At 35.6% G+C, this 22,603-nt stretch overlaps 7 protein-coding genes across 13 annotated transcripts; 5 read left to right on the forward strand and 2 right to left on the reverse strand.

Moving 5' to 3' along the window:
• The first annotated feature begins 829 nt into the window (after nucleotides 1–829).
• Nucleotides 830–2,164, forward strand: AT1G53345 (DHHA1 domain protein). The gene has a single exon (NM_104214.6). The coding sequence runs from the start codon at nucleotides 917–919 to the stop codon at nucleotides 1,892–1,894; it is 978 nt and encodes a 325-aa protein (NP_564629.1). The 5' UTR covers nucleotides 830–916; the 3' UTR covers nucleotides 1,895–2,164.
• AT1G53350 (Disease resistance protein (CC-NBS-LRR class) family) lies at nucleotides 2,133–5,424 on the forward strand. Its single transcript, NM_001333589.1, has 3 exons — nucleotides 2,133–3,125; nucleotides 3,267–3,413; nucleotides 3,566–5,424. The coding sequence occupies exons 1-3, from the start codon at nucleotides 2,255–2,257 to the stop codon at nucleotides 5,266–5,268; spliced, it is 2,721 nt and encodes a 906-aa protein (NP_001319213.1). The 5' UTR covers nucleotides 2,133–2,254; the 3' UTR covers nucleotides 5,269–5,424.
• A 110-nt stretch (nucleotides 5,425–5,534) lies between these two features.
• Nucleotides 5,535–6,904, forward strand: AT1G53360 (F-box/associated interaction domain protein; the record flags this gene model as incomplete). Of its 2 annotated transcripts, NM_001333590.1 has the most annotated exons (2): nucleotides 5,535–5,628; nucleotides 5,844–6,904. In NM_001333590.1, the coding sequence occupies 2 exons, from the start codon at nucleotides 5,535–5,537 to the stop codon at nucleotides 6,902–6,904; spliced, it is 1,155 nt and encodes a 384-aa protein (NP_001320410.1). The 2 variants fall into 2 exon arrangements, with proteins under 2 accessions (NP_001320410.1, NP_683427.1); NM_148586.1 differs by lacking the exon at nucleotides 5,535–5,628 and having other exon boundaries at nucleotides 5,873–6,904.
• Nucleotides 6,905–8,195: 1,291 nt separating this feature from the next.
• Nucleotides 8,196–8,333, reverse strand: AT1G53366 (uncharacterized protein; the record flags this gene model as incomplete). Its single annotated transcript, NM_001124006.1, has 1 exon — nucleotides 8,196–8,333. One exon carries the CDS (start codon nucleotides 8,331–8,333, stop codon nucleotides 8,196–8,198), a length of 138 nt encoding a protein of 45 aa, NP_001117478.1.
• A 538-nt stretch (nucleotides 8,334–8,871) lies between these two features.
• On the forward strand, nucleotides 8,872–10,002 carry AT1G53370 (F-box and associated interaction domains-containing protein; the record flags this gene model as incomplete). 2 transcript variants are annotated; one of them, NM_104216.1, is made up of 2 exons in its annotated part: nucleotides 8,872–9,261; nucleotides 9,325–10,002. In NM_104216.1, the coding sequence occupies 2 exons, from the start codon at nucleotides 8,872–8,874 to the stop codon at nucleotides 10,000–10,002; spliced, it is 1,068 nt and encodes a 355-aa protein (NP_175743.1). The 2 variants fall into 2 exon arrangements, with proteins under 2 accessions (NP_175743.1, NP_001322124.1); NM_001333591.1 differs by having other exon boundaries at nucleotides 8,872–10,002.
• Nucleotides 10,003–11,345: 1,343 nt separating this feature from the next.
• On the reverse strand, nucleotides 11,346–15,042 carry AT1G53380 (hypothetical protein (DUF641)). Of its 5 annotated transcripts, none has more exons than NM_104217.5 (3): nucleotides 14,737–15,042; nucleotides 14,198–14,315; nucleotides 11,346–13,058 (listed from the first exon to the last, which is right to left on the reverse strand). In NM_104217.5, exon 3 carries the CDS (start codon nucleotides 13,056–13,058, stop codon nucleotides 11,697–11,699), a length of 1,362 nt encoding a protein of 453 aa, NP_175744.1. In that variant the 5' UTR covers nucleotides 14,198–14,315; nucleotides 14,737–15,042; the 3' UTR covers nucleotides 11,346–11,696. The 5 variants fall into 5 exon arrangements, with proteins under 5 accessions (NP_175744.1, NP_001320355.1, NP_001077711.1 ...); NM_001333592.1 differs by having other exon boundaries at nucleotides 11,378–13,058; nucleotides 14,764–14,881; NM_001084242.2 differs by lacking the exon at nucleotides 14,737–15,042 and having other exon boundaries at nucleotides 11,378–13,058; nucleotides 14,198–14,503.
• Nucleotides 15,043–16,349: 1,307 nt separating this feature from the next.
• On the forward strand, nucleotides 16,350–22,276 carry ABCG24 (P-loop containing nucleoside triphosphate hydrolases superfamily protein). Its single transcript, NM_104218.5, has 14 exons — nucleotides 16,350–16,581; nucleotides 17,103–17,354; nucleotides 17,678–17,754; nucleotides 17,993–18,265; nucleotides 18,358–18,421; nucleotides 18,506–18,652; nucleotides 18,809–18,843; nucleotides 18,944–19,017; nucleotides 19,101–20,272; nucleotides 20,364–20,840; nucleotides 20,928–21,076; nucleotides 21,190–21,479; nucleotides 21,567–21,700; nucleotides 21,779–22,276. Exons 1-14 carry the CDS (start codon nucleotides 16,553–16,555, stop codon nucleotides 21,933–21,935), a joined length of 3,330 nt encoding a protein of 1,109 aa, NP_175745.4. The 5' UTR covers nucleotides 16,350–16,552; the 3' UTR covers nucleotides 21,936–22,276.
• The last annotated feature ends 327 nt before the right edge of the window (nucleotides 22,277–22,603 follow it).

The following is a 22,603-nucleotide window of genomic DNA, read 5'->3' on the forward strand; positions in this document are numbered from 1 at the left end:
TATCACATTTCGTAAGAATATAGTATTTTATAGACAATTTTACCCATACTAACGTTATAGTGAGAATAAAAATATACCATATTAAATAGTTTTCCATTTTTTTTAAATCTAAAATTAAATAGTTTTCCATTATTTAAAATTTCCAAGGACGATACATGATCCTTTCCCCATAGACACTCCTAATTCATCAACCTGACAACCTGACAACCACTACCCAACTACCTTACTGTCAATTTTACATCGTAAATTTATTTGAAAAAAATAAAAATAAAGAAATATCAAAAGAAAAGTCACAATAGATTAAGATAATTTAACAATAAATCAAAAATTTATAATAGAAAATCATAAGTCTCATAAGCATTTATTAAGATTTATACTATTATTAAAAAACATTGTAATGAAAATATGAGATCATAATTAAAATATAGTAAACGAATAGTTATAATGAGTATAGACTCAATTTTCAAATTTTTAAACAATTATAAATATAGTCAACAAAGCATTATGATAAAAAAAAAATACAACATTTTGTGTTATATTAAAGAGACAATCCTTTGAAATTTTAACAAATAATCAAAATTAATTGTTATTTAGGAAAAAAATAATGATATAGATAACAAGTTATATATATATTTTTCTCTTTTATTAGAAAAGTTGCATATGATTATTACTACTTTTTGATTGATATTTTTTCATATGAAGTTGCATTCTTTCGCTATCTAATATTCTTTCTTTTTTTTTTTTTTTGACGGATGCTACCTGATTTTCAACGAGTATATAAGGGTGTTTTCGTCATTTGCACTTCATCAGAACCCTAAATAAAGTCCAGAGTGTTTCTTAGTTGTCTGATAAATTTTCCTCCTCTTCGGCTAATCGTTCTGTGTATTAAAAAGTATTGATCTTTTAGGTTTCAGGAATGAATCTTGGAGTGAAGAAGATGGCTGTGCTTTACCATTATCCTTGCCATGACGGTGTTTTCGCAGCTTTAGCTGCTCATCTCTACTTCTCAGCAAAGTCAATCCCTTCACTGTTCTTCCCCAACACAGTCTACTCTCCAATCACAATCAACCAACTTCCACTTCAAGACATCAGTCATCTCTATCTTTTTGATTTCACTGGACCTCCAGGTTTCGTTCACCAAGTCTCTCCTAAAGTCGACAATGTCGTGATCCTCGATCACCATAAAACCGCTATTGATAGCTTAGGTGATGTCTCTTTGACTTGCAAGAACGTTACTAGTGTTTTGGATATAGAGAGAAGTGGTGCGACTATTGCGTTTGACTATTTTACTCAGAAGTTGGTTGAAGAAAGTAGAGGAAGTTGCAAAGAGATGAATGATTTCAAGAGAATGAGACGTGTTTTCGAGTATATTGAAGACGCGGATATATGGAAGTGGGAGTTACCAGAGAGCAAAGCTTTCAACAGTGGAATATTGGACTTAAAGATTGAATACGACTTCAATAAGAACCAATCTTTGTTTGATCAGCTACTCTCATTGGATCATGAAAGTGTGATCAACAGAGGAAAACAGAGTTTGTCCAAGAAACATAAACTGATTCACGAGGTGTTGGAACAGTCATATGAGATTGTTCTTGGAGGTGATGAGGAGTTTGGACGGTGTTTAGCTGTAAATGCTGATGAGATTACAGAGCTTAGAAGCGAGTTAGGGAATCAATTGGCTGAGAAGAGTAAGAATCTGAGTTTACGAGGTGTTGGAGCTGTTGTTTACAGAGTTCCTGAGCTTGGAGATGAGAATAAACTGAAAATAAGTTTGAGGAGTGTTGCAGAAGAAGACACAACACCGGTTTCACAGCGATTCGGAGGTGGTGGTCATAAAAACGCAAGCTCCTTCTTGTTAAACTCCATGGAGTTCGAGCAATGGAAGGTGAAATAGAAACTCTTCTACTACATTAAACTAGAGATGTTGTATGAATCAGGCTATTTAGCTCTTGTATGGAATGGCTATTTGAACCGGTTTGGTTTACGGCATTGCCAATGTCTTGGTTTTTGTAAACTCTATTCTTCATGTACCCTTTAGAATATATTCGATTTGATCAAAATGAAGAATCAAAAAAAGAGATTACTGTGGACAACACTCAGCCAATGAATTGGTAGCTGGATAAGGTTGACTTTGACTTTTTAAAAATTTGATCTCTCTTCTTCCAAACTGAGTGTTGTTATTGTCTTAGTTTCATATATATATTTTTCTTCCTGTTTGGTTTGCTTTGATCTGTCTTTTGTAGTTTGTTGTAGTATGGCTGAGGCAGTTGTATCATTTGGAGTTGAGAAGCTCTGGGAGCTTCTGAGTCGAGAATCTGCGCGATTGAATGGTATAGATGAGCAAGTTGATGGACTAAAGCGTCAGCTGGGAAGGTTACAGTCGTTGTTAAAGGATGCAGATGCTAAGAAGAATGAAACAGAAAGGGTGAGAAACTTCTTGGAAGATGTCAAGGACATTGTTTATGATGCTGATGATATAATTGAATCGTTTCTTCTGAATGAACTTAGAGGAAAAGAAAAAGGTATCAAGAAGCAGGTGAGAACACTTGCTTGCTTTTTAGTAGATCGTCGGAAATTTGCTTCTGATATCGAAGGTATAACTAAGAGGATCTCTGAGGTGATTGTGGGAATGCAGAGTTTAGGGATACAACATATTGCTGATGGTGGTGGACGTTCACTGTCTCTTCAAGAAAGACAAAGGGAGATCCGACAAACATTTTCTAGAAACTCTGAGAGTGATCTTGTGGGGTTGGATCAGAGTGTTGAAGAACTGGTTGATCATTTGGTGGAGAATGATAGCGTTCAAGTGGTTTCTGTTTCTGGTATGGGGGGTATTGGTAAAACGACACTCGCGAGACAAGTTTTTCATCATGACATTGTCCGACGCCATTTTGATGGATTCTCATGGGTCTGTGTTTCGCAACAGTTTACGCGAAAAGATGTTTGGCAGAGGATCTTGCAAGATCTTAGACCATATGATGAGGGCATTATACAGATGGACGAATATACACTCCAAGGTGAACTCTTTGAGTTGTTGGAAAGCGGTAGATATCTGCTTGTCCTTGATGATGTATGGAAAGAAGAAGACTGGGACCGAATAAAAGCGGTGTTTCCACATAAAAGAGGTGAGCTCTAATTGTACATACATAAAAGCACTTTACTTATACAGTACGTGTTTATAAAAAGAGAGAGATGAAAGCAAGTTTGACATACATTGGTGATAGATGCATTTTATTCACTATCATGAAACGAGAAGTATTTTGCAGGTTGGAAAATGTTACTTACTTCTCGCAATGAAGGTCTTGGTTTACATGCGGATCCAACATGTTTTGCCTTTAGACCAAGAATCCTTACTCCCGAACAAAGTTGGAAGCTATTTGAGAGGATAGTAAGCTCTAGGAGAGACAAAACTGGTACGCTCTCATACATAAATCAAGACCAAGAATCTTGTATTTTCTCTAATGAATCCTTAATACCAAGAAGTTTAATTTCTCTTTCGCTTTTAGATATTTATAATCTATTCAGGGCTTTAATCGTAAACATATTACTTTGTCCTGGTTAGCAGAATTCAAGGTTGATGAAGCCATGGGAAAGGAGATGGTCACATATTGTGGAGGACTACCGTTAGCCGTTAAAGTGCTGGGAGGGTTGTTAGCTAAGAAACATACAGTTCTAGAGTGGAAAAGAGTACATAGCAATATTGTAACTCATATAGTAGGAAAATCTGGTTTAAGTGACGACAATTCCAACTCGGTTTACCGAGTATTGTCTCTGAGTTATGAAGATTTGCCTATGCAGTTAAAGCATTGCTTCTTTTACTTGGCCCATTTTCCTGAAGATTACAAGATAGATGTGAAGATATTGTTCAATTATTGGGTTGCAGAAGGAATAATAACGCCGTTTCATGATGGATCAACCATTCAAGATACTGGAGAAAGCTATCTAGAAGAGCTAGTGAGGAGAAATATGGTTGTTGTTGAAGAAAGCTATTTGACTTCGAGAATAGAGTATTGTCAAATGCATGACATGATGAGAGAAGTATGTTTATCTAAAGCCAAAGAAGAGAACTTTATTCGAGTTGTCAAAGTCCCTACAACTACAAGTACTACCATCAATGCACAATCTCCTTGTAGATCTCGCAGACTTGTTCTACATAGTGGTAATGCACTTCATATGCTGGGACATAAAGATAATAAAAAAGCCAGATCTGTATTGATATTTGGAGTCGAGGAAAAGTTTTGGAAGCCTCGAGGTTTCCAATGTTTGCCTTTGCTTAGAGTGTTAGATCTTTCTTACGTACAGTTTGAAGGAGGGAAGTTACCATCCAGCATTGGAGATCTCATTCACTTGAGATTCTTGAGCTTATACGAGGCTGGAGTATCTCATCTACCTTCTTCTCTGGGGAATCTAAAGCTTCTGCTCTGTTTGAACTTAGGTGTTGCTGATCGGTTACTAGTTCATGTGCCAAATGTTTTGAAAGAGATGCAAGAACTGAGGTACCTTCGCTTACCTCGTTCAATGCCTGCTAAAACCAAGTTGGAATTAGGTGATCTAGTGAACTTAGAGTCGTTGACGAATTTCTCAACGAAACACGGTAGTGTGACGGACCTCCTCCGTATGACTAAGCTCTCGGTTCTCAACGTGATTTTCAGTGGCGAGTGTACTTTCGAAACTCTATTGTTATCTCTTCGTGAGTTGAGAAATCTCGAGACGCTTAGTTTTCATGATTTCCAAAAAGTCAGCGTGGCAAATCATGGGGGAGAGCTCCTCGTTCTTGATTTTATTCATCTAAAGGATTTAACATTGTCAATGCATCTGCCAAGGTTTCCGGATCAATACCGATTCCCTCCTCACCTTGCCCACATATGGCTAATCGGATGCCGCATGGAGGAAGATCCAATGCCGATTCTAGAGAAGTTGCTTCATTTGAAATCGGTTTATCTTTCATCCGGTGCATTCTTGGGAAGGAGAATGGTGTGCTCGAAAGGCGGATTTCCTCAACTACTTGCTCTAAAAATGTCGTATAAAAAAGAGTTGGTAGAGTGGAGAGTAGAAGAAGGGTCGATGCCATGTCTTCGTACTCTGACTATAGACAATTGCAAGAAGTTGAAGCAACTTCCGGATGGGCTCAAATACGTAACATGCTTAAAGGAACTGAAGATAGAAAGAATGAAAAGGGAGTGGACTGAGAGACTGGTAATAGGTGGAGAAGATTACTACAAAGTCCAACACATTCCCAGTGTTCAATTTATCAACTGTGACCACTAGTTGCAGGTGAAACTTGTTTCGATTGTGTCCAAGAAAGACACTGACGTTTTGTTCTTCTTACTTCGATTTTGGTTTTGTAAAAGATTTACATATATAAGACATGTAAATTTGGACAAAAGAAGAGTGTTTCAGCAAAAGGCATATTGCTTAATTGTTGTACTAACTATTAATTTTATCTAAAATTGATTTCTATTCAAAAATCATCCCTGACTTTATTATATACACTCATGAACTGAAGAATTGAAATTTCTGAACCGAATGAACAAATGAATCAAAGCCTTTTAAGGAGGGGTTATTGGTTTTGGTTTAAATATGAACCGAATCTGTTTTGGTATTATTCAATACCAACGAAACACGCAAATGGATAAAAATGGATGATAAAGTAATTGGGCCTAAAGAGCCCATTTAGGATCGTTTAACTAATAAAGTCAATTGAAATAAACAACCAAAGTCGACTTTGCTCTGAAAGGGTGATTCTAGGGTTTGAAACATATCTGCCTTGAAAAATCTAGAGGAGCATTTCTCAGAAGATCTATTGATGACATAATCTTCGAACTCGGTAAGAGAATAGTCAGACATAATCCTAGTATATCTTCTTATTGAAATGTTTTCTAGAGTCCCGGCAAAGTCTATAGCTAGGTTTCGTTGCGTATCGGAATCCATTCATCGTCGTCCTGATGTCACAGAGCAGTCCCTGACTAAGTCTATGTCTCGTCCACGGCTCTTGTTTGCCTTGGAAGTTAATAAAGATTTATTGTTTTTCTCTTCACCTCAACCTCAAAATCCATATGATAACTCTTCTCTTGTAGCCACCCCATATAAGCGTTTTCCGAAATATTTGCCAACCAGAATCTGTACAACGCTCGGTGGATTGGTCTTCCTTCAGAAATGGCTAAGAAAAAAAACGCGGGTGATTTGTAACCCTGTCAGTGGAGATTATATAACCTTACCCAAAGTGAAAGCCACTGGTGTTGGAGAAAGCTATTTTGGCTTTGATCCGATCACCAAACAGTTCAAAGTGTTGTGTATGACGTGGTCACGTTATGGAACACCCAATACTCACCAGGTTTTGACATTGGAGACTGGAAAACGTTTATGGAGGACGATCCAAGATCCAATACTTCCCCATTATCGTAGTTTTGATAGAATATGCATAAATGGTGTTTTGTACTACGGAGCTGATTTTGAAGAATCTCAATCTTCTAAGATAGTTTGCTTCGACTTTAGGTTTGAGAAATTCAGCTTTATTAACATAGCTGATGAAGGCATGTTCCGTGGGAGTTATAAATGGACTTTGTTCAACTACAAAGGTAAATTAGGTGCACATCAATATTCAAGAAACGGCGAACTTGTATTGTGGGTTCTTGAAGATGCTGAAAACCATAAATGGTCCAAAAGTATATGCATATTGCCACCTATAGTCCACAACAGCAGGATTGTTGGAGTGACGGGTACGGGAGAGATTGTGTTTTCACCTTACGCGTGCTATATGCCCAGCCCTTTCTATATTTTCTTCTACAATATCCAGACGAAGACTTGTACAAGAGTGCATGTTAAGGGATTTGAAGAGTTTAAGCATAATTTCACTCTCCTTCACACTTTTCTAGACTTTGTTGAGGATACGAAGTTTATGTAAGTGATCGTTCAAGGCTTTAATTATAACTTGAGTCTTTATATTTTGGATTTCAACTATTAAAAATATTGTTCCTGTTAAGATTGGTTGGAGTTTATCTTAATTAAAAACAGGCTAACTTAATTCTACAATATTGTTGCTTACTGTATTTTTTTTGTCTTTAGTTAATACAAGAACTAGACATGCATCCGGATTCAAAAAATCTAAAGTCGTGTAGGCCTAGAAATTAAAAAAAAAAACTTCTAAAATTTGCTTTCAAAAATTGCTCCCACCTACCAATGTTTTGTTCGCAACAATAATGTTTTGTTCGTAACAATAAGAGGGTGTTACTGGTTCCTAATTCACAAAGAATTTGATGAGCTTAATCAAATTATTGAAAGTAAATAAATGAAAGATTCTAAACTACTCATAGATTTTTTTTTATAATTTTGTGAATTAGTTTTTCATAATCTTGTTAAGTTTCTCAAATAAACTCTATATTTTGATAATATTTATTATGATTTTCTAATGACTTTACTTTGTGAAGAAAAATATAGAAAGTTATGAACTAATAACATAATAATTTAGTTCATTAACAATCCAAAACTTTTTTGTTTTAAATTTTAATTGAATAACACAAAACTTTTACTGACTTTATAAAAGTATGAGTCCGTATTTCACATGTGTATAGAAAGGCGAATTATGAATCTTTTTTTTTTTTTGGGAAAAAGGCGAATTATGAATCCAACTATGCGTTTTCTCTACCGTATTTCAAAACTTTAACCAATTATGCGTTTTCTCTACCGTATTTCAAAACTTTAACCAATTATGCGTTTTCTCTACCGTTGGGTTTTCATGCTTGTGCTTCGATGCCGAAGTCGGTTGCTCTGATAGCTCTGGAGGATGCTAATGGATCGGTGCGGTTACGTACGGTTCAGATGTAGTTTATTTTCTTTTTTTTGTTGTTGTTTTTAGTTTTCTATTTGGGGGGTTTCCCCCTTCCCCTACTAAAAAAGGTATAAATCCAGTAACCCAAATTTATAAGAATTTTAGATTATTTTTTACAAATCTTAAATGAATAACGCAAAACTTTAACAAAATTTTAAAAAATCTTAGATAGAATAACAAGAGATTGTACATGTCACTAAAACTCTTTTAAAATTATAAACCACGAGGTTTTTTTTTCACAAAACGAATAAGTAATCTCATGCCATATTATACATGTATCTGTTTAAGGTTTAACAATCTCCAACTCTATGAGGATCACCTAAAAATCTCTCGATGCAACATACCACATATCTTCCAACTCCAAAACTCATATCATCAATATACACTCGTGATTGCCATTAAAGTCTAAAGCTAAGTGTCGTTGCGTATCGATAAAAGCTCTGCAGGCCATCCATTTTTCACCAGAGTTATTACCCTTCAGTCTATTGTAAGGTTTTGAAATCATATGAACAATGTCCAAAACAGTTCGTCCATCATGGGTATACTAACAGAGCCTATCGTTTGGCGTTGCAAAATAAGCTGAAAATCGTGGAAGTCAACGCTCAGAATCAAACCAAACATAGTCTCTGCCTTCTTCTCCAAGAGATCCTGAAACTGAAGCAACAGGACTCGGAGGATCATAGTTAAATGAGGTATTTATAAAATGAAGCAAAAACGACGTTTTGGTGGTTTTATATTCAACTTGGAGAAAAACGACGTTTGTTCTTACTTTGATTTGAGGCTTTATCTTGCGAGTTTTTGTTACAATCCACTGATCCTTTTCAACAATGCAAGGCCTTGTTGTCTTTAGTAAAAGTCAAATTGCTTAATTGTAATCTTTGGGAAAATTACATCTTACGCATTACTAACAAATACGTGTGGGCTTGGTGATAAAGTAATTGGGCCTATTACTTAGACTATAAATTCAGTTGAAATAAAGATGAGAAGCCGCCAAAGTCGATTTCTTTCGTGTAAAGTGATTCTTAGGGTTTGAAACATCCGCCATGGAAAAACTGAAGCAGCAGTTCTCAAAGGATCGTTTGATCACACCATCGTCGAACTTGGTAAGAAACTACATAGACTCAATCCCAGTTGATCTTCTTATTGATATATTATCGAGATTTCCCCCAAAATCTATAGCTAGGTTTTATTGCGTATCGAAATTATGGGAATCCATACTTCGTGGTCCTGATTTCACGGAGCTGTACCTGACTAAATCTGTAGCTCTTCGAAGGCTCTTTTTCGCCCTCAAAGTTAATACAGAGTTATTGGTTTTCTCTTCACCTCAACCTCAAATTCCAGATGAGAACTCTTCTCTTGTAGTTGAAGCCACTCCTTATAAGTGTTTTCCCAAAAAAATTCCAACTGAAATCTGCACCGCGCTCGGTGGCTTGGTTTTCCTTGGGACATTTCTAAGCAGACAACCCCTGGTGATTGTTAACCCTCTCACTGGAGAGTTCATAACCTTACCCAAACTGAAAACGATAGGAACTAAGAGATTCAGTTTTGGCTATGATCCTATCAGCAAAAAGTTCAAAGTGTTGTGTGTGACATGGTCACCTTGTGGAACACTACCCAATATCCATCAGGTTTTGACATTGGAGACTGGAGAACGTTTATGGCGGACGATCCACGACCCAGTAATTCCACGTTATTCTATTAATTATGATGCAATATGCATAAATGGTGTTTTGTATTCTGAAGCTTATTATCAAGGATCTTCTAAGATAGTTTGTTTTGACTTTAAGATTGAGAAAGTCAGCTTTGTTAACATTGATGGCATGTGCAATTTGCGTTTGTTCAACTGCAAAGGTAAATTAGGTGTACATCAGTATGACGTTCAGTCTAGAAACGAAAAACTTGTGTTCCATGTTCTAGAAGATGCTGAAAAACATAAATGGTCCAAAAGTATATGCATATTGCCATCCGTAGTCTCCGGGAAAAGGATTGTTGAAATTACTTGTACGGGAGAGATTGTGTTTTCGCCATCCGGGGGCTCTCTACACCCTTTCTACATTTTCTTCTACAATATCGAGAGAAAGACTTATACAAGAGTCCAAATCAAGGGATTTAAAAAGTATGCTGATTGCGTTCACACTTTTCTAGACTTTGTAGAGGATACGAAGTTGATTTAAGTGTGTTCAAGGCTATATTAAGTTTAATTTTAGTTTACCTAGTTCTTTCAAGTTTCAATTTCTCGGTGTCTTCTATATTATAATTATAATCCTATTCGTTTTGTTATGACTTACTTCTTAGGTTACCATATTTTAATTCTTGTCCGATGGTATGACCGATATATTTTTATCTACAAATTCGTTGATACACAAAACTTGATCAAGAAATCTCCAATCTTCTTGAATGCATTCACAATAACTGAACACAATGCACATTCAATTCAATGAGTAATCTCTGGATATCATATTTCGTTCATGATCAGTCTATTTAGGACTAATAGGGTTTAACATCTGCCATGAACAATTTGAAAGTCTCGGAGGATCAATATATTCTCTGTGATCGCCATTGACGTATAAATTAGCTAAGTGTCGTTGTGTATCAAAGCTCTGAAGCCATCAATGATCTATCAGAAACATACGAGCCTATATATCAATGATTTTGCAAAAATCTATCTACATGTAAAATTCCAAATTTTCAGTTATAAATCTTCTAGGAAGTACGCTAATACTATATTTTATTCACATTATATTTTGGAAAATATATAAACAGCTCATTCATTTAACTTATAGAGGTTGTAAAATGATGAAGACAAGACTAGGTTATTCACTTTCAAAGCACCACCAAATAACGTTAAAAGTGAAAAAGGAGCTTTTTCCGACAAACATTGAAACCAATTTTTAAAGATTTTATTCAGTCCTTTGGTTTAGATCCGAACCCCACCATAATATTTGGTCAATTGATGTTAGATTCTTGGCACAGACTCATCACTAAAATTTACAAAAAAAAAAACAGAAAAAAAACTATTTCATAAATGCACACCAAATACCATTACGTGTAAACTCAATAATTTAATGCAAATAATATTGTCTTTTCGTTGAACTTTTGATAGCACCGCGCCACCGCCTTTGTGGTAGTATCCCACAAAATTTTGACGTGTTTTTGTAGTCAATACAACTAATTTCTTCGATAATCAATAAGTAACACCTTATCAATATTTAAACATAAATGAACCCCACGAAATATATTCAAACAAATTGGCTTCTATTCGTGTTCATATATTTAATCAATAAGCAGGAATACATTGACCATTATAATCTTTTCATTTTTTTTTTCTAGGAAGAAATGGTGGACGAGAATTGTAATGTGCATGTGCCAACACAAAACAGGGAGACACAGTGCTGGATGGTTCATAGACCAGCAATACATTTACAATGGATCCAATGCTTATATGTACATGCAAATTATATAAAATTCTATCTTACCAACACTTCAAGTATTAAATATTATTGAATTTCAATCATATACGAAATCTTTTATACACCTTAAAAATTCGATAATTTCCAACATTACGTTCCTTATTTTATTTTTCTCCAAGTAGGCTAAAAAACATATAAAATATTTACATATTATATTAAAAAGAGATAAATATTCAATGGACAACAGCTAAAAGATGCCTCTGTGTTCTCTGAACTAATATCGACAAAACTCAAAAGACAGAAAAAAAAAAAACATAAACACAACTCTAGTTCGCTACTTCAAATCCAACGGCCCACAATTTTTCTCAATTTTCTAAACATACCCCACCATTTTCAGAAATTACCAAACCGCCCAAGAATCTTCACCGTCCGTTTTCGGATCTTAGATCAAACGGCGATCATGAAAGCGAGAGATAGACCTCGCATTGTATTGAAGTCTTCCCAATTCTAAACCCTGGAACAACCGTGAACGCGACACGTGGCTCAGACTCCGGCGAACTCTCCGCCGCCGGGAAAAACGCTTCTTCTGCTACACTCTTCATATACACTTCAGAGAATCTACAACCTTTAGGTACTCGAAAGATCTCAGCTTCACGTTCAAAAGAGAGAGCCAAGCAATGCAAAAGCCAAATTCGTTTCGCCATTTCAAGAAATCCAGAGAATAAGCTCGTCTCCGGGAATTCACCAGCAGAAACTTGGTTTCTCAAATGCAAATGTCCGAAGAAAGCTTGCTCCATCTTTGGATGTATAAGCTGCAAGTACTTGGCTCGACAGAACCTAGCGAATCTTGATTTAGGCCTCGCGGTTAGATAATCTTTCGCTTTCATCGACCTGAGTTCTTTAAACCTTTCAAAGAACATTTCTCTATCTGCATTGCTCTGTTTCTTCTTCTTGTAGCTTCTTGACTCGCTTGAAGTTGAGAAGTACGGTAGATGAAACGCTTCGAACATCACATTGGAGACAAAGTGTTCGAAAGTGAAACACTTGTGGTCTTGCTTGTAGTAGAACACACCGGGATGGATCGAATTAGCAGCTGATGAAATATCCCATCCAGCGAGTTTCATTTGTTCGATCATTAGCTTGACGAAACCTCTGGTGGACTTGACTGTGTGGTGCAGATAAGTAACGAAATGTGTTGGATTTAGCGCAGATAGGTGAAGATTGTCAAGTGGATTGCAAAGTTGTCCGCTTTGGTTAAGTCTCTTCTCTGTCAACTTGTTCTGTTTCATCGATTCATCAAGTTTCTCTCTCAGAAATATAATCTCTGAGTCTTTAAGCTTGTACTGAGACTCCAGCTTCTTCCCCATTATCTCATACGTTTTCAATAGACTCCTCAGCTCTTGAATCTCCGCGAGAACCAGAGTTCTTTCGGGATTTGGATCCACTTGTTTCTTCATGAAACATTGTTTCAGCTCAGACAAAGTCTTAAGCTCGGCGACTACCAAGTTATCTGCTTTTTGAATCCCGATAGAGTCATACGGAGACTGAGAATGCTGTAACTGCGCATAAGCCGCTTTGATCGAAGAAACCGTAGCAAAAAGCTTCGCAAGAAGAGCTTCCAATCCCTGACTTCTCTCATACTCTTCCTCAAGCTTGTAGAACGACTCAGACAACTTAGCGGTTTTGGAATCGAACTTTATCTTCTTCATTTCTCCTTCTGGAGCAACACCCGTTAGCTTATGAATGTTAAGAACTTTAGCAAACTTGCGTCTGAGTTTGTTACCCTTAGGAGCAACAACCATTGGTCTCACAGTCTCCATCTGCAGATCCATTACAAAAAGAGCTTAGTACGGAGACAACAGTATCAAGAACACAGTAACAAAATAAGACAAGAATCACCAAAAAAGGAATTAAAAAGCAAGAGAGTGAATCAGAACTGCAATGATGAACGATACATAAAGAAAAAGAGGAACAAGCTTTAATACTTGGATCAAGGACCGTTAATGGAGGGCCAAGCATCTTTTTAGTAATATCTCTAAATAGGACTTTGCTTTATCAAAGAAACTAGTGAAGAACTATATGAAAAAGGCTCAAAGTAAAAGAATGTTTCAATAATAGTGATCAACATATAAAAGAGAGAACACATAAATATCAGGATGCATATATACAATGAATACTCCTTTAAAATATTCTTCAAGAGTTGTGAAGAGTTCATGGTTTATGCTTGGAAAATGCTATTTTTATAAGAGAAGGAATAAAAGAATAAGCAACTTGTGTCTATACCATTTCTCTATATGAATGAAACCAATCTACTTTTTTTTTTCTTTCTTATTATTTATGTGAATATGTTTGCTCTTTCTGCGAGGCTATAAGTCAAAATGTGCTGCTACAGAATCAAACAAACAATTAAAAAATTGCACCCATATAATCTCTGCAAAAAACACATGACTTATGCAGAATAATTCAGAAGAATATGTTTGTTTATTTTCACCTCTCTAAGAACTACCATTAAAGAAACAGAACAAATCTCTATTAGTATGTTAAAAACCCTAACGTGAAAACAGTACAAACCTTAAAAACCAGATGTATGGGTAAAAAATTGATTATTAACCCTTTGAAAGAACAGGACAACTTCAAAGCCTGACAAACCCACCAAATACATTTAGTACAATCAGACACAAGACCCACAATGTCTCATTGTGGTTTTAGACTCTAGAACGCACTAGCAACAGCGTTCTAAACGCTATGCAGCTAACCAAACAGACCCTTAAGACATTTCTCATCTACAAACCCTAGAACAGAGCTCCATGGCTTAATTAAACCTAAGAGAGCTTAACAAGAAAATGAATGTTAAAGAGTGATAATGAGACCTGATGATGTGAACATAACTACTAAAACTATGAGATTTCAAATTTTAGGAGCAAGTTTTCAAACAAACTAATAAAGTCAAAGGTCGTACCTTGCTAAAGTCTCAAGTTTTTCTTTGTTTATCTTTAGAAATTCTCACTTCATTGTAGACTAAATCTGAAGAAGAAATCGAAGAATCCACAAACCAACCTCTGCTTAAACCCTGCAGACTAAATCAACCCAAACAGAAGTCAAAAATCAACCCAAGAATGAGAAGAAAAAAAAAATAGAACAGAGGATGAACACAGAAAAAAAAACTCAAAGAAAAAATAGATGAACAAAAGATCCAAACTTTTTGTTGTGTAAAAGAAGAAAGTCCTAAAACCCTTTTAGAGAATCAACTATTTATATATAAGATGAACTAAAAACAATAAATGCGACAAAAATTAGACATTATTGTTATTAGCTAACACCAATGGAGATTAGGCCCACGGCCAGCGACATGAACCTTCCACTGTAATAAAAATTAAAACTTCGAAAACACACAAAAAAAAACAAAGCAATAATGGAATCGAATCATTCACCAGAAACCCGCATGAAAGTTTAACAAACAAAACTTGCTTAAGTGAAAATAATGGTTTGTACACTCACCGAAGTTAGATCTCTCTGTTTCTTTACCTTCCTTGAAAACTTACAAACAATAGACAGATTCGTCCAAAGAAAGAGTAGAGAGAAAAGAGAGTTAAGGTTGAAGATGAGAGAGAAAATGAGAGCTGGAGATGAGAAACGGTCAGAGAGGAGAAGAAGAAGAAGAGAGTAATGTGAAATGACGGAAAAGGACAAAAGACAGAGAGAGTAAAAAAGCAAAGACGAGCATTGGGAGATTCAAATTGAGTTTTCCTAAAATACCCTTTAAAGCAAAGGCTATTGACACCGGCCGTTGCGACTTTGTTTAGGGAGAGATCTCGAGATGCGCGAAAGGTGTTTTTGGTCATTTTCTAATAGGCAATATGTATGGACTTGGGTGGGTTTATTAATGGGCCAACTAAGATATCAGGTAAAAGTGTGAGTTGATTGGGCTTATCTGTTTTGTTACGGGCTCAGCTCGATTTGATTAATAAAGAAACAGGTTCCGATTGGTGAGGCTTGGGACTTTCTTCTTTTAGAGAAAAAAAGTTTGGATCTTTTGTTCATCTTACGGACAATTGCTGAAAAGAATCTAAAAAACAAGAAGATAAAATATATGTCTAGCTCTTCACGTCATAGGCGTTAAGGTGGAATGCAAAAATGCCAAAACGAAAAACGATTTATTTTTTATAGTCTTTTACATGAAAAGCTTTGAGATTTTTTTGTGGTTCAGTTCCTCCACTACCAAAGAAATGGACAATCACTTTCTTTGTCATTTGACTCAGTGACTCATGTTCATCCTACTTTACTTTTTTCTCTACTATCGTCTATATCAACCGTCTCGGTGATTGGTAATGCCACCAAAACGATAATGGAATGATCAATGACTAATAATAATGAAATCAATAAAACGATAATAATTTTTTTTGTTTATTCTTATTTTTTAATCTCTAACAAATTTATATTGAATAAAAAAATTTTACTTTAAAAACGTAAAATTTACAATTTAGTTAATGAATGAATTTTATCTTATTTAGTTATAATTTTTAAACGTATAAGATGAATTGAAAAATCATTTGTCATTTTCACGTTCTGTTGTCCCGTAAAATGTATTCGACAGAATCAAGTTTTAAAAACGTGAAAAATCAACCTTGTTTTGAGGATTTTAAAATTTCGGTTATTAATTCTTTTCTATCTTCCAAATTTGGACCAGTAAATTCAATATACTATGGGACCAGTTGATTGTAACATATGAACACAATTTGCAATCTATCCTAAATTTAATTTCTCATGATGACGAATATTCAAAATTTCCCTCTATCATTTATTATATAGTCATGAAAAAATTAGTATTTTACAAATTATGTTCCTCAATCAATTATAGTTTAATGTATAAAAAAGTCAGGGTTTCAAATTTTGAAATGACGTTTCTACAGAAAACTTTTGTTATTACAATTTGAATTCTGGAAGAGAAATCTGCATTTCGATACTACTTATAAAACGGAAATTTTATTTTCTTAATCACAAATATTTCCTATCATTATACTTTAGAGAAAATTTGACTAAACTTAGAAATAAAATATTTATTTTCCCTAATCAATGGTAAATATTGACACTTTTATAGATACTTTAAAACCGTAATTATAATTTAAAGTCTATATGTCCTTCCTTTTGTCCTAATGAATAATTCAACGCACTCTCTTCGTCTTCCCTCTTCCTTCTTTCTTGTCGAGGTCAAAGATGGCGGATTAACCTGCACATCTCAAAGCTTTGTAGATTACTAGTAAACAAAGCTTCCCTAAGCAACTTTAATTTTCATGGATTCTTCAGCTCCCAAGTCATGAACTTCAATACTTCACTAGTCATAATGTACGTTTTTTTTTCTTTCATTTCCATTGATCCTGGTTCCACTCTTTTAGTCTCTGTAATTTAGGGTTCTTTGAATTCTGCAATCTAAGAAAGAAATATTAAAACTTTCTCTGTTTTGTTTGATGTGATCTGGAGAAAAAGAAAGCACTTTTATGTTTCTGGGTTATCAAATTCTTGAAATTAGATTGTCTTGGAGTTTGTGATGTGATGTAATAAGACCAATAAAAACTCAACCTTTATGTAGCTAAACCCAAGTCAAGCTTAACAATTGATTAATATAATGTATGGAATTAGATGGATCGTTTTTCACATTGCTCCTCACGTTCCTCACACACAGTGAAGACCACTATCGTTTCTCCAACTCCCTTCACGTTTTTTCCCTCTCCACTCACAAATCACAATGTCTCAAACATTCCATTTAAAGAGAATTGAAAAAGCTTCTCTTTTTGATAAATCAAGAAAGTTTTTTTTTTTATGTGTAGCATCTGATTTAGCAACTTTCTCTTTTGTGTTCTTTTAAGGCTTTTGAATCTCAAGATGAGTGTGGACCGGCGAAATTGGCTTAAACATGGATGTAATCTCAGATTGGTTATCTTAGTTCTGTGGTTGGTTTGTTATGTTAGTAATGGTCAAACTATTGGGGACACCAGTGACTTCAACAATCCAGCTGTTCTTCCGCTCGTTACTCAGATGGTTTACCGCAGTCTTTCTAATAGCACTGCTGCTCTTAATCGCGAGCTCGGTATCAGAGCAAAGTTTTGCGTCAAAGACCCGTTAGTTTTCTTACTCTTCAACTATATTCTTTCAACTTTCTTTAATTGTTGAGTTTCATATTTTTTGGAAACTTGTTTCGCTAGTGCAAAAAAATGTCTCATTTTCTTCTAAATATTTCAGCTTAGTGTTTTGTTTGTTTGGTAAGATATCATATTTTCTAATGAGGCTGTGTAATTTTCAATTCTTGGAGCTTAGAATAGTTGATGCTTTGATAGCTTCATTTGCTCTGTAGGTGCTTTAGGTGAAATGTGTTCTTTTATTTTACATAAGTCTTGAGAGATAATTTGCTCAGATTGTCCTTTTATTGAACTTACAATCTCAGGGATGCTGATTGGAATAGAGCTTTTAATTTCTCCTCCAACTTGAATTTCTTATCTTCTTGCATTAAGAAAACCCAAGGTAATGGACTTTTACTTAGCACTCAAAATCATTACTTCGTTGTTGACAAAAGACGGAAAGTGTGACGATTTTGATCTTGTATAGTATAGGAAGTCCATATCTTATTTGTTGCATATTTCTCATGTTTTTTATGGTTCTTAGAGTTAAATCTGATGACATGATTTACATATATTTTTATGTGTTTCTTCGAAGATCACATTTTTATGTACAAGTTTGTGACTTTTTCGGTTTGGAATAGGTAGTATTGGTAAGCGTATCTGTACAGCAGCAGAGATGAAGTTCTATTTTAATGGTTTCTTCAATAAAACGAATAACCCGGGCTACTTGAAACCAAATGTAAACTGCAACTTGACTTCATGGGTCTCTGGTTGTGAACCTGGATGGGGCTGTAGTGTTGATCCAACCGAACAAGTCGATCTGCAAAACTCCAAAGATTTTCCTGAAAGAAGAAGAAACTGTATGCCTTGCTGCGAAGGGTTTTTCTGCCCCCGTGGCCTCACTTGTATGATACGTAAGGAATTCAAAACACTTACATTGGCTTGTAAGTCTTTCTCATATATATGGTCTAACGCTGCTACTAATTTTCTGTTCTGTTTTGAAAAGCTTGCCCCCTTGGTGCTCATTGCCCCTTAGCTACCCTTAATAAAACTACAAGCTTATGTGAACCGTACGTTTTTTTTTTCATTTCATCTTACATATAGATACTATAATATGATACATGTGATAAGATGTTGAAATGTCAAATCTATAGGTATACTTATCAATTACCATCAGGACGACCAAACCACACTTGTGGAGGTGCAAATGTATGGGCCGATATCAGATCCAGCGGTGAAGTATTCTGTTCCGCAGGATCATATTGTCCAACCACAACCCAAAAAGTACCTTGTGATAGTGGGTAGTCATTTTTACTTCCCTTCAAACTCCATTCCATCCCTCCAAATTGTCCTCAAAGATGTATTACTATACTATATCAAAATAATGATTAAGCTGATAGTCAGATTTTGGTTTGAATTGATTTTAGCTTAACTGGTTTTACTTTTATGTTATTCAGGCACTACTGCAGGATGGGGTCTACTTCTGAGAAACGTAAGTCTTCGAATATTATATAATGGCGTGCTGTCACATACCCATTACCATTTCCATCTGCTTGTCTCGTCATCTATTAATGACTTCTTGTCTTTTGCAGCCTGCTTTAAGTTGACGTCCTGCAATCCTAACACAGCAAATCAGAACATGCATGCATTTGGGATTATGGTTATCGTAAGTTTTTTCAGATATTAATGAATGTAAATCCAAGATTAAGATTTTCTACTGAAAGAGTGGCCTTCAATTTGTTTGTGCAGGCTGCAGTGAGTACTATTCTACTCATTATCTACAATTGTTCCGATCAAATCCTAACAACTAGGGAAAGGAGGCAGGCAAAATCAAGGGAAGCAGCGGTGAAGAAAGCGAGAGCTCATCATAGATGGAAAGCTGCTAGAGAGGCTGCTAAAAAGCATGTGAGTGGGATCCGTGCGCAAATAACTCGGACATTTTCAGGTAAAAGAGCCAATCAAGATGGGGATACCAACAAGATGTTGGGTCGTGGGGACTCTTCAGAAATAGATGAAGCTATAGACATGTCCACATGTTCAAGTCCTGCGAGTTCCTCTGCTGCACAATCTAGTTATGAGAATGAGGATCATGCAGCCGCTGGGAGTAATGGAAGAGCAAGTCTTGGCATAGAAGGAAAGAGAGTAAAAGGACAGACTTTGGCCAAAATTAAGAAAACACAAAGCCAAATCTTCAAGTATGCTTATGATCGGATTGAAAAGGAGAAAGCCATGGAGCAAGAGAATAAAAATCTCACATTTTCAGGAATAGTCAAAATGGCTACCAATTCTGAGACGAGAAAGAGGCATCTCATGGAGCTTTCTTTCAAAGATTTAACTCTTACATTGAAATCCAATGGTAAGCAAGTGTTAAGATGTGTCACAGGAAGTATGAAACCAGGTCGGATCACAGCTGTGATGGGTCCATCAGGAGCAGGAAAGACAAGTCTTCTTTCTGCTTTGGCTGGGAAAGCTGTCGGATGCAAATTAAGTGGTTTGATTCTTATAAATGGGAAGCAGGAATCAATCCACTCATATAAAAAAATTATTGGCTTTGTGCCACAAGATGACGTTGTTCATGGAAACTTAACAGTAGAGGAAAATCTTTGGTTCCATGCTAAATGCAGATTACCTGCGGATCTATCCAAAGCAGACAAAGTTCTTGTGGTTGAAAGAATCATTGACTCCTTGGGGCTACAAGCTGTGAGGAGTTCTTTAGTTGGTACTGTAGAGAAGCGGGGAATCTCAGGAGGGCAGAGGAAACGAGTGAATGTGGGTTTAGAGATGGTAATGGAGCCTTCGGTTTTATTCTTGGATGAACCTACTTCTGGCTTGGATAGTGCCTCATCACAGCTTCTTCTTAGAGCACTTCGGCATGAAGCTCTCGAGGGAGTAAATATTTGCATGGTTGTTCACCAACCAAGGTATCTTGAAAACAAGTTTCTCATAGAGGAAATTTCTGCAAGTGTCATAAAGTTTGTTTTTAATTCATAATGTTTTTATCTTTTATTGCAGTTATACTTTGTTCAAAACGTTCAATGATCTAGTACTTCTCGCGAAAGGTGGCCTTACTGTTTACCACGGATCAGTCAACAAAGTTGAGGAATACTTCTCGGGTCTGGGGATACATGTTCCAGACCGTATCAACCCTCCTGACTATTACATCGATGTTCTGGAAGGAGTAGTGATTTCAATGGGAAATTCTGGTATTGGTTACAAAGAGCTTCCTCAAAGGTGGATGCTTCACAAAGGGTACTCGGTTCCATTAGATATGCGGAACAACAGTGCTGCTGGACTTGAAACGAATCCAGACTTAGGTACTAATTCACCAGATAATGCAGAACAAACATTTGCGAGAGAGCTGTGGCGGGATGTGAAGAGTAATTTCAGGTTGCGTCGTGATAAAATACGGCATAACTTCTTAAAGTCTAGAGATTTATCCCACAGAAGAACCCCTAGTACGTGGCTGCAATACAAATATTTCCTTGGAAGGTTTACTTCTGACATTCTCCATGACTTACTTACGATCAATTGATTCTTGGATATTGGAATAAAGCGGATTAATGTTCTTGATTTCAGGATAGCGAAGCAGCGAATGAGAGAAGCTCAATTACAAGCCACAGACTATTTGATATTGTTGCTTGCTGGAGCTTGTTTAGGATCACTGATTAAAGCAAGTGATGAGAGCTTTGGAGCTCCTGGTTATATTTATACTATTATCGCAGTCTGTAAGTTGGATTAAACCCTTTACTAAACTATCATTACTGTTATTAATCATTTTTTGAGAGTTTCTTTATGTTCTTATCTATCTTATGTTATGATCCTCTTCTTCTTCTGTCAGCTCTTCTTTGCAAAATAGCAGCTTTAAGATCATTCTCACTAGACAAGTTACATTACTGGAGAGAAAGTGCTTCAGGGATGAGTAGTTCGGCCTGCTTCCTTGCCAAAGATACAATAGACATTTTCAATATACTTGTCAAGCCATTGGTCTATCTCTCCATGTTCTATTTCTTCACGAACCCAAGATCCACATTTTTCGATAACTATATTGTTTTGGTCTGTCTCGTATATTGTGTGACCGGTATTGCATATGCGTTGGCTATCTTTCTCCAACCGAGCACAGCCCAGCTGGTGAGTTTTATTTAAGTGTCCTTTTATAGAAGAATCATATACTCTCTCTACTTATTCTAATTAACGAACTTTTTGGGGATTTTGCAGTTTTCTGTTCTTCTTCCAGTCGTTTTAACACTTGTTGCAACCCAACCGAAGAATAGTGAACTTATCAGGATCATAGCTGATTTGAGTTATCCAAAGTGGGCTTTGGAAGCATTTGTGATAGGAAATGCTCAAAAGTAAGGATAAAAAGCAAAAAGAAATAAATTATATTTCTTCCCTCAAAAGCTGGGTTTGATTCATTTATTGGGTTTCAGGTACTATGGAGTATGGATGATTACTCGATGTGGATCGCTTATGAAGAGTGGCTACGACATTAATAAATGGAGTCTGTGTATAATGATATTGCTTCTCGTAGGTTTGACCACTCGTGGAGTTGCCTTTGTGGGGATGCTCATACTTCAAAAGAAGTGAAGAAAGATCTTTCCTTGAGGGGTTTAATTCACTTATAGTTCGCAGGTATCTGAAGCTTCCGGTAGAAGAAGAGCTTCACGAATTCTGTGGTTGGTTAGATTTGACAATGATTATAGCTTTGTTGTGAATTTTATTGTTCAGGTCTTTTGTGGCATCATCATTAATTGTTGGTTTTTGTACACAAGAGAAAGTGTTGTCATGTTTGATTAGCTAATCTATAAGCTCTTTAAAAAATCTTGGCTTGGTCTTGAAATTTTGGGATTAAAACATGACTAAAAGTTCTTCAATCTTCTTGTGATTGTTGATTGGTGAATTAGTTTCTCTAATTAATTGAGTGATAAATATTAATTTCTAAAATTTCGTATCATAACTTATCTAGAATAAAATATATATATGTATCAAGATTTTTTTTTCCTTATTATTATATGTATTATATGATAATTCAAAATAATTTGAAAATAAAATCAAATAAAAATGAAGAATCATAAATTTAAAATCTTAATAAAATCTTACAAATATAATATAATATTACTGATCATAAAATTATTTTTAAAATTATCATCTCTTATTGCTTTTACTTTTAAATATTTACCAAAATTAATCATTGATCCTAAAATACAAATTACTATCTTTCAGTTTGTCCATTTTATTGGATTGAATTTTAATAA

The sequence above is a fragment of the Arabidopsis thaliana genome (genome assembly GCF_000001735.4).
Source record: "Arabidopsis thaliana chromosome 1 sequence".
In the NCBI taxonomy this organism is placed as follows: Eukaryota; Viridiplantae; Streptophyta; class Magnoliopsida; order Brassicales; family Brassicaceae; genus Arabidopsis; species Arabidopsis thaliana.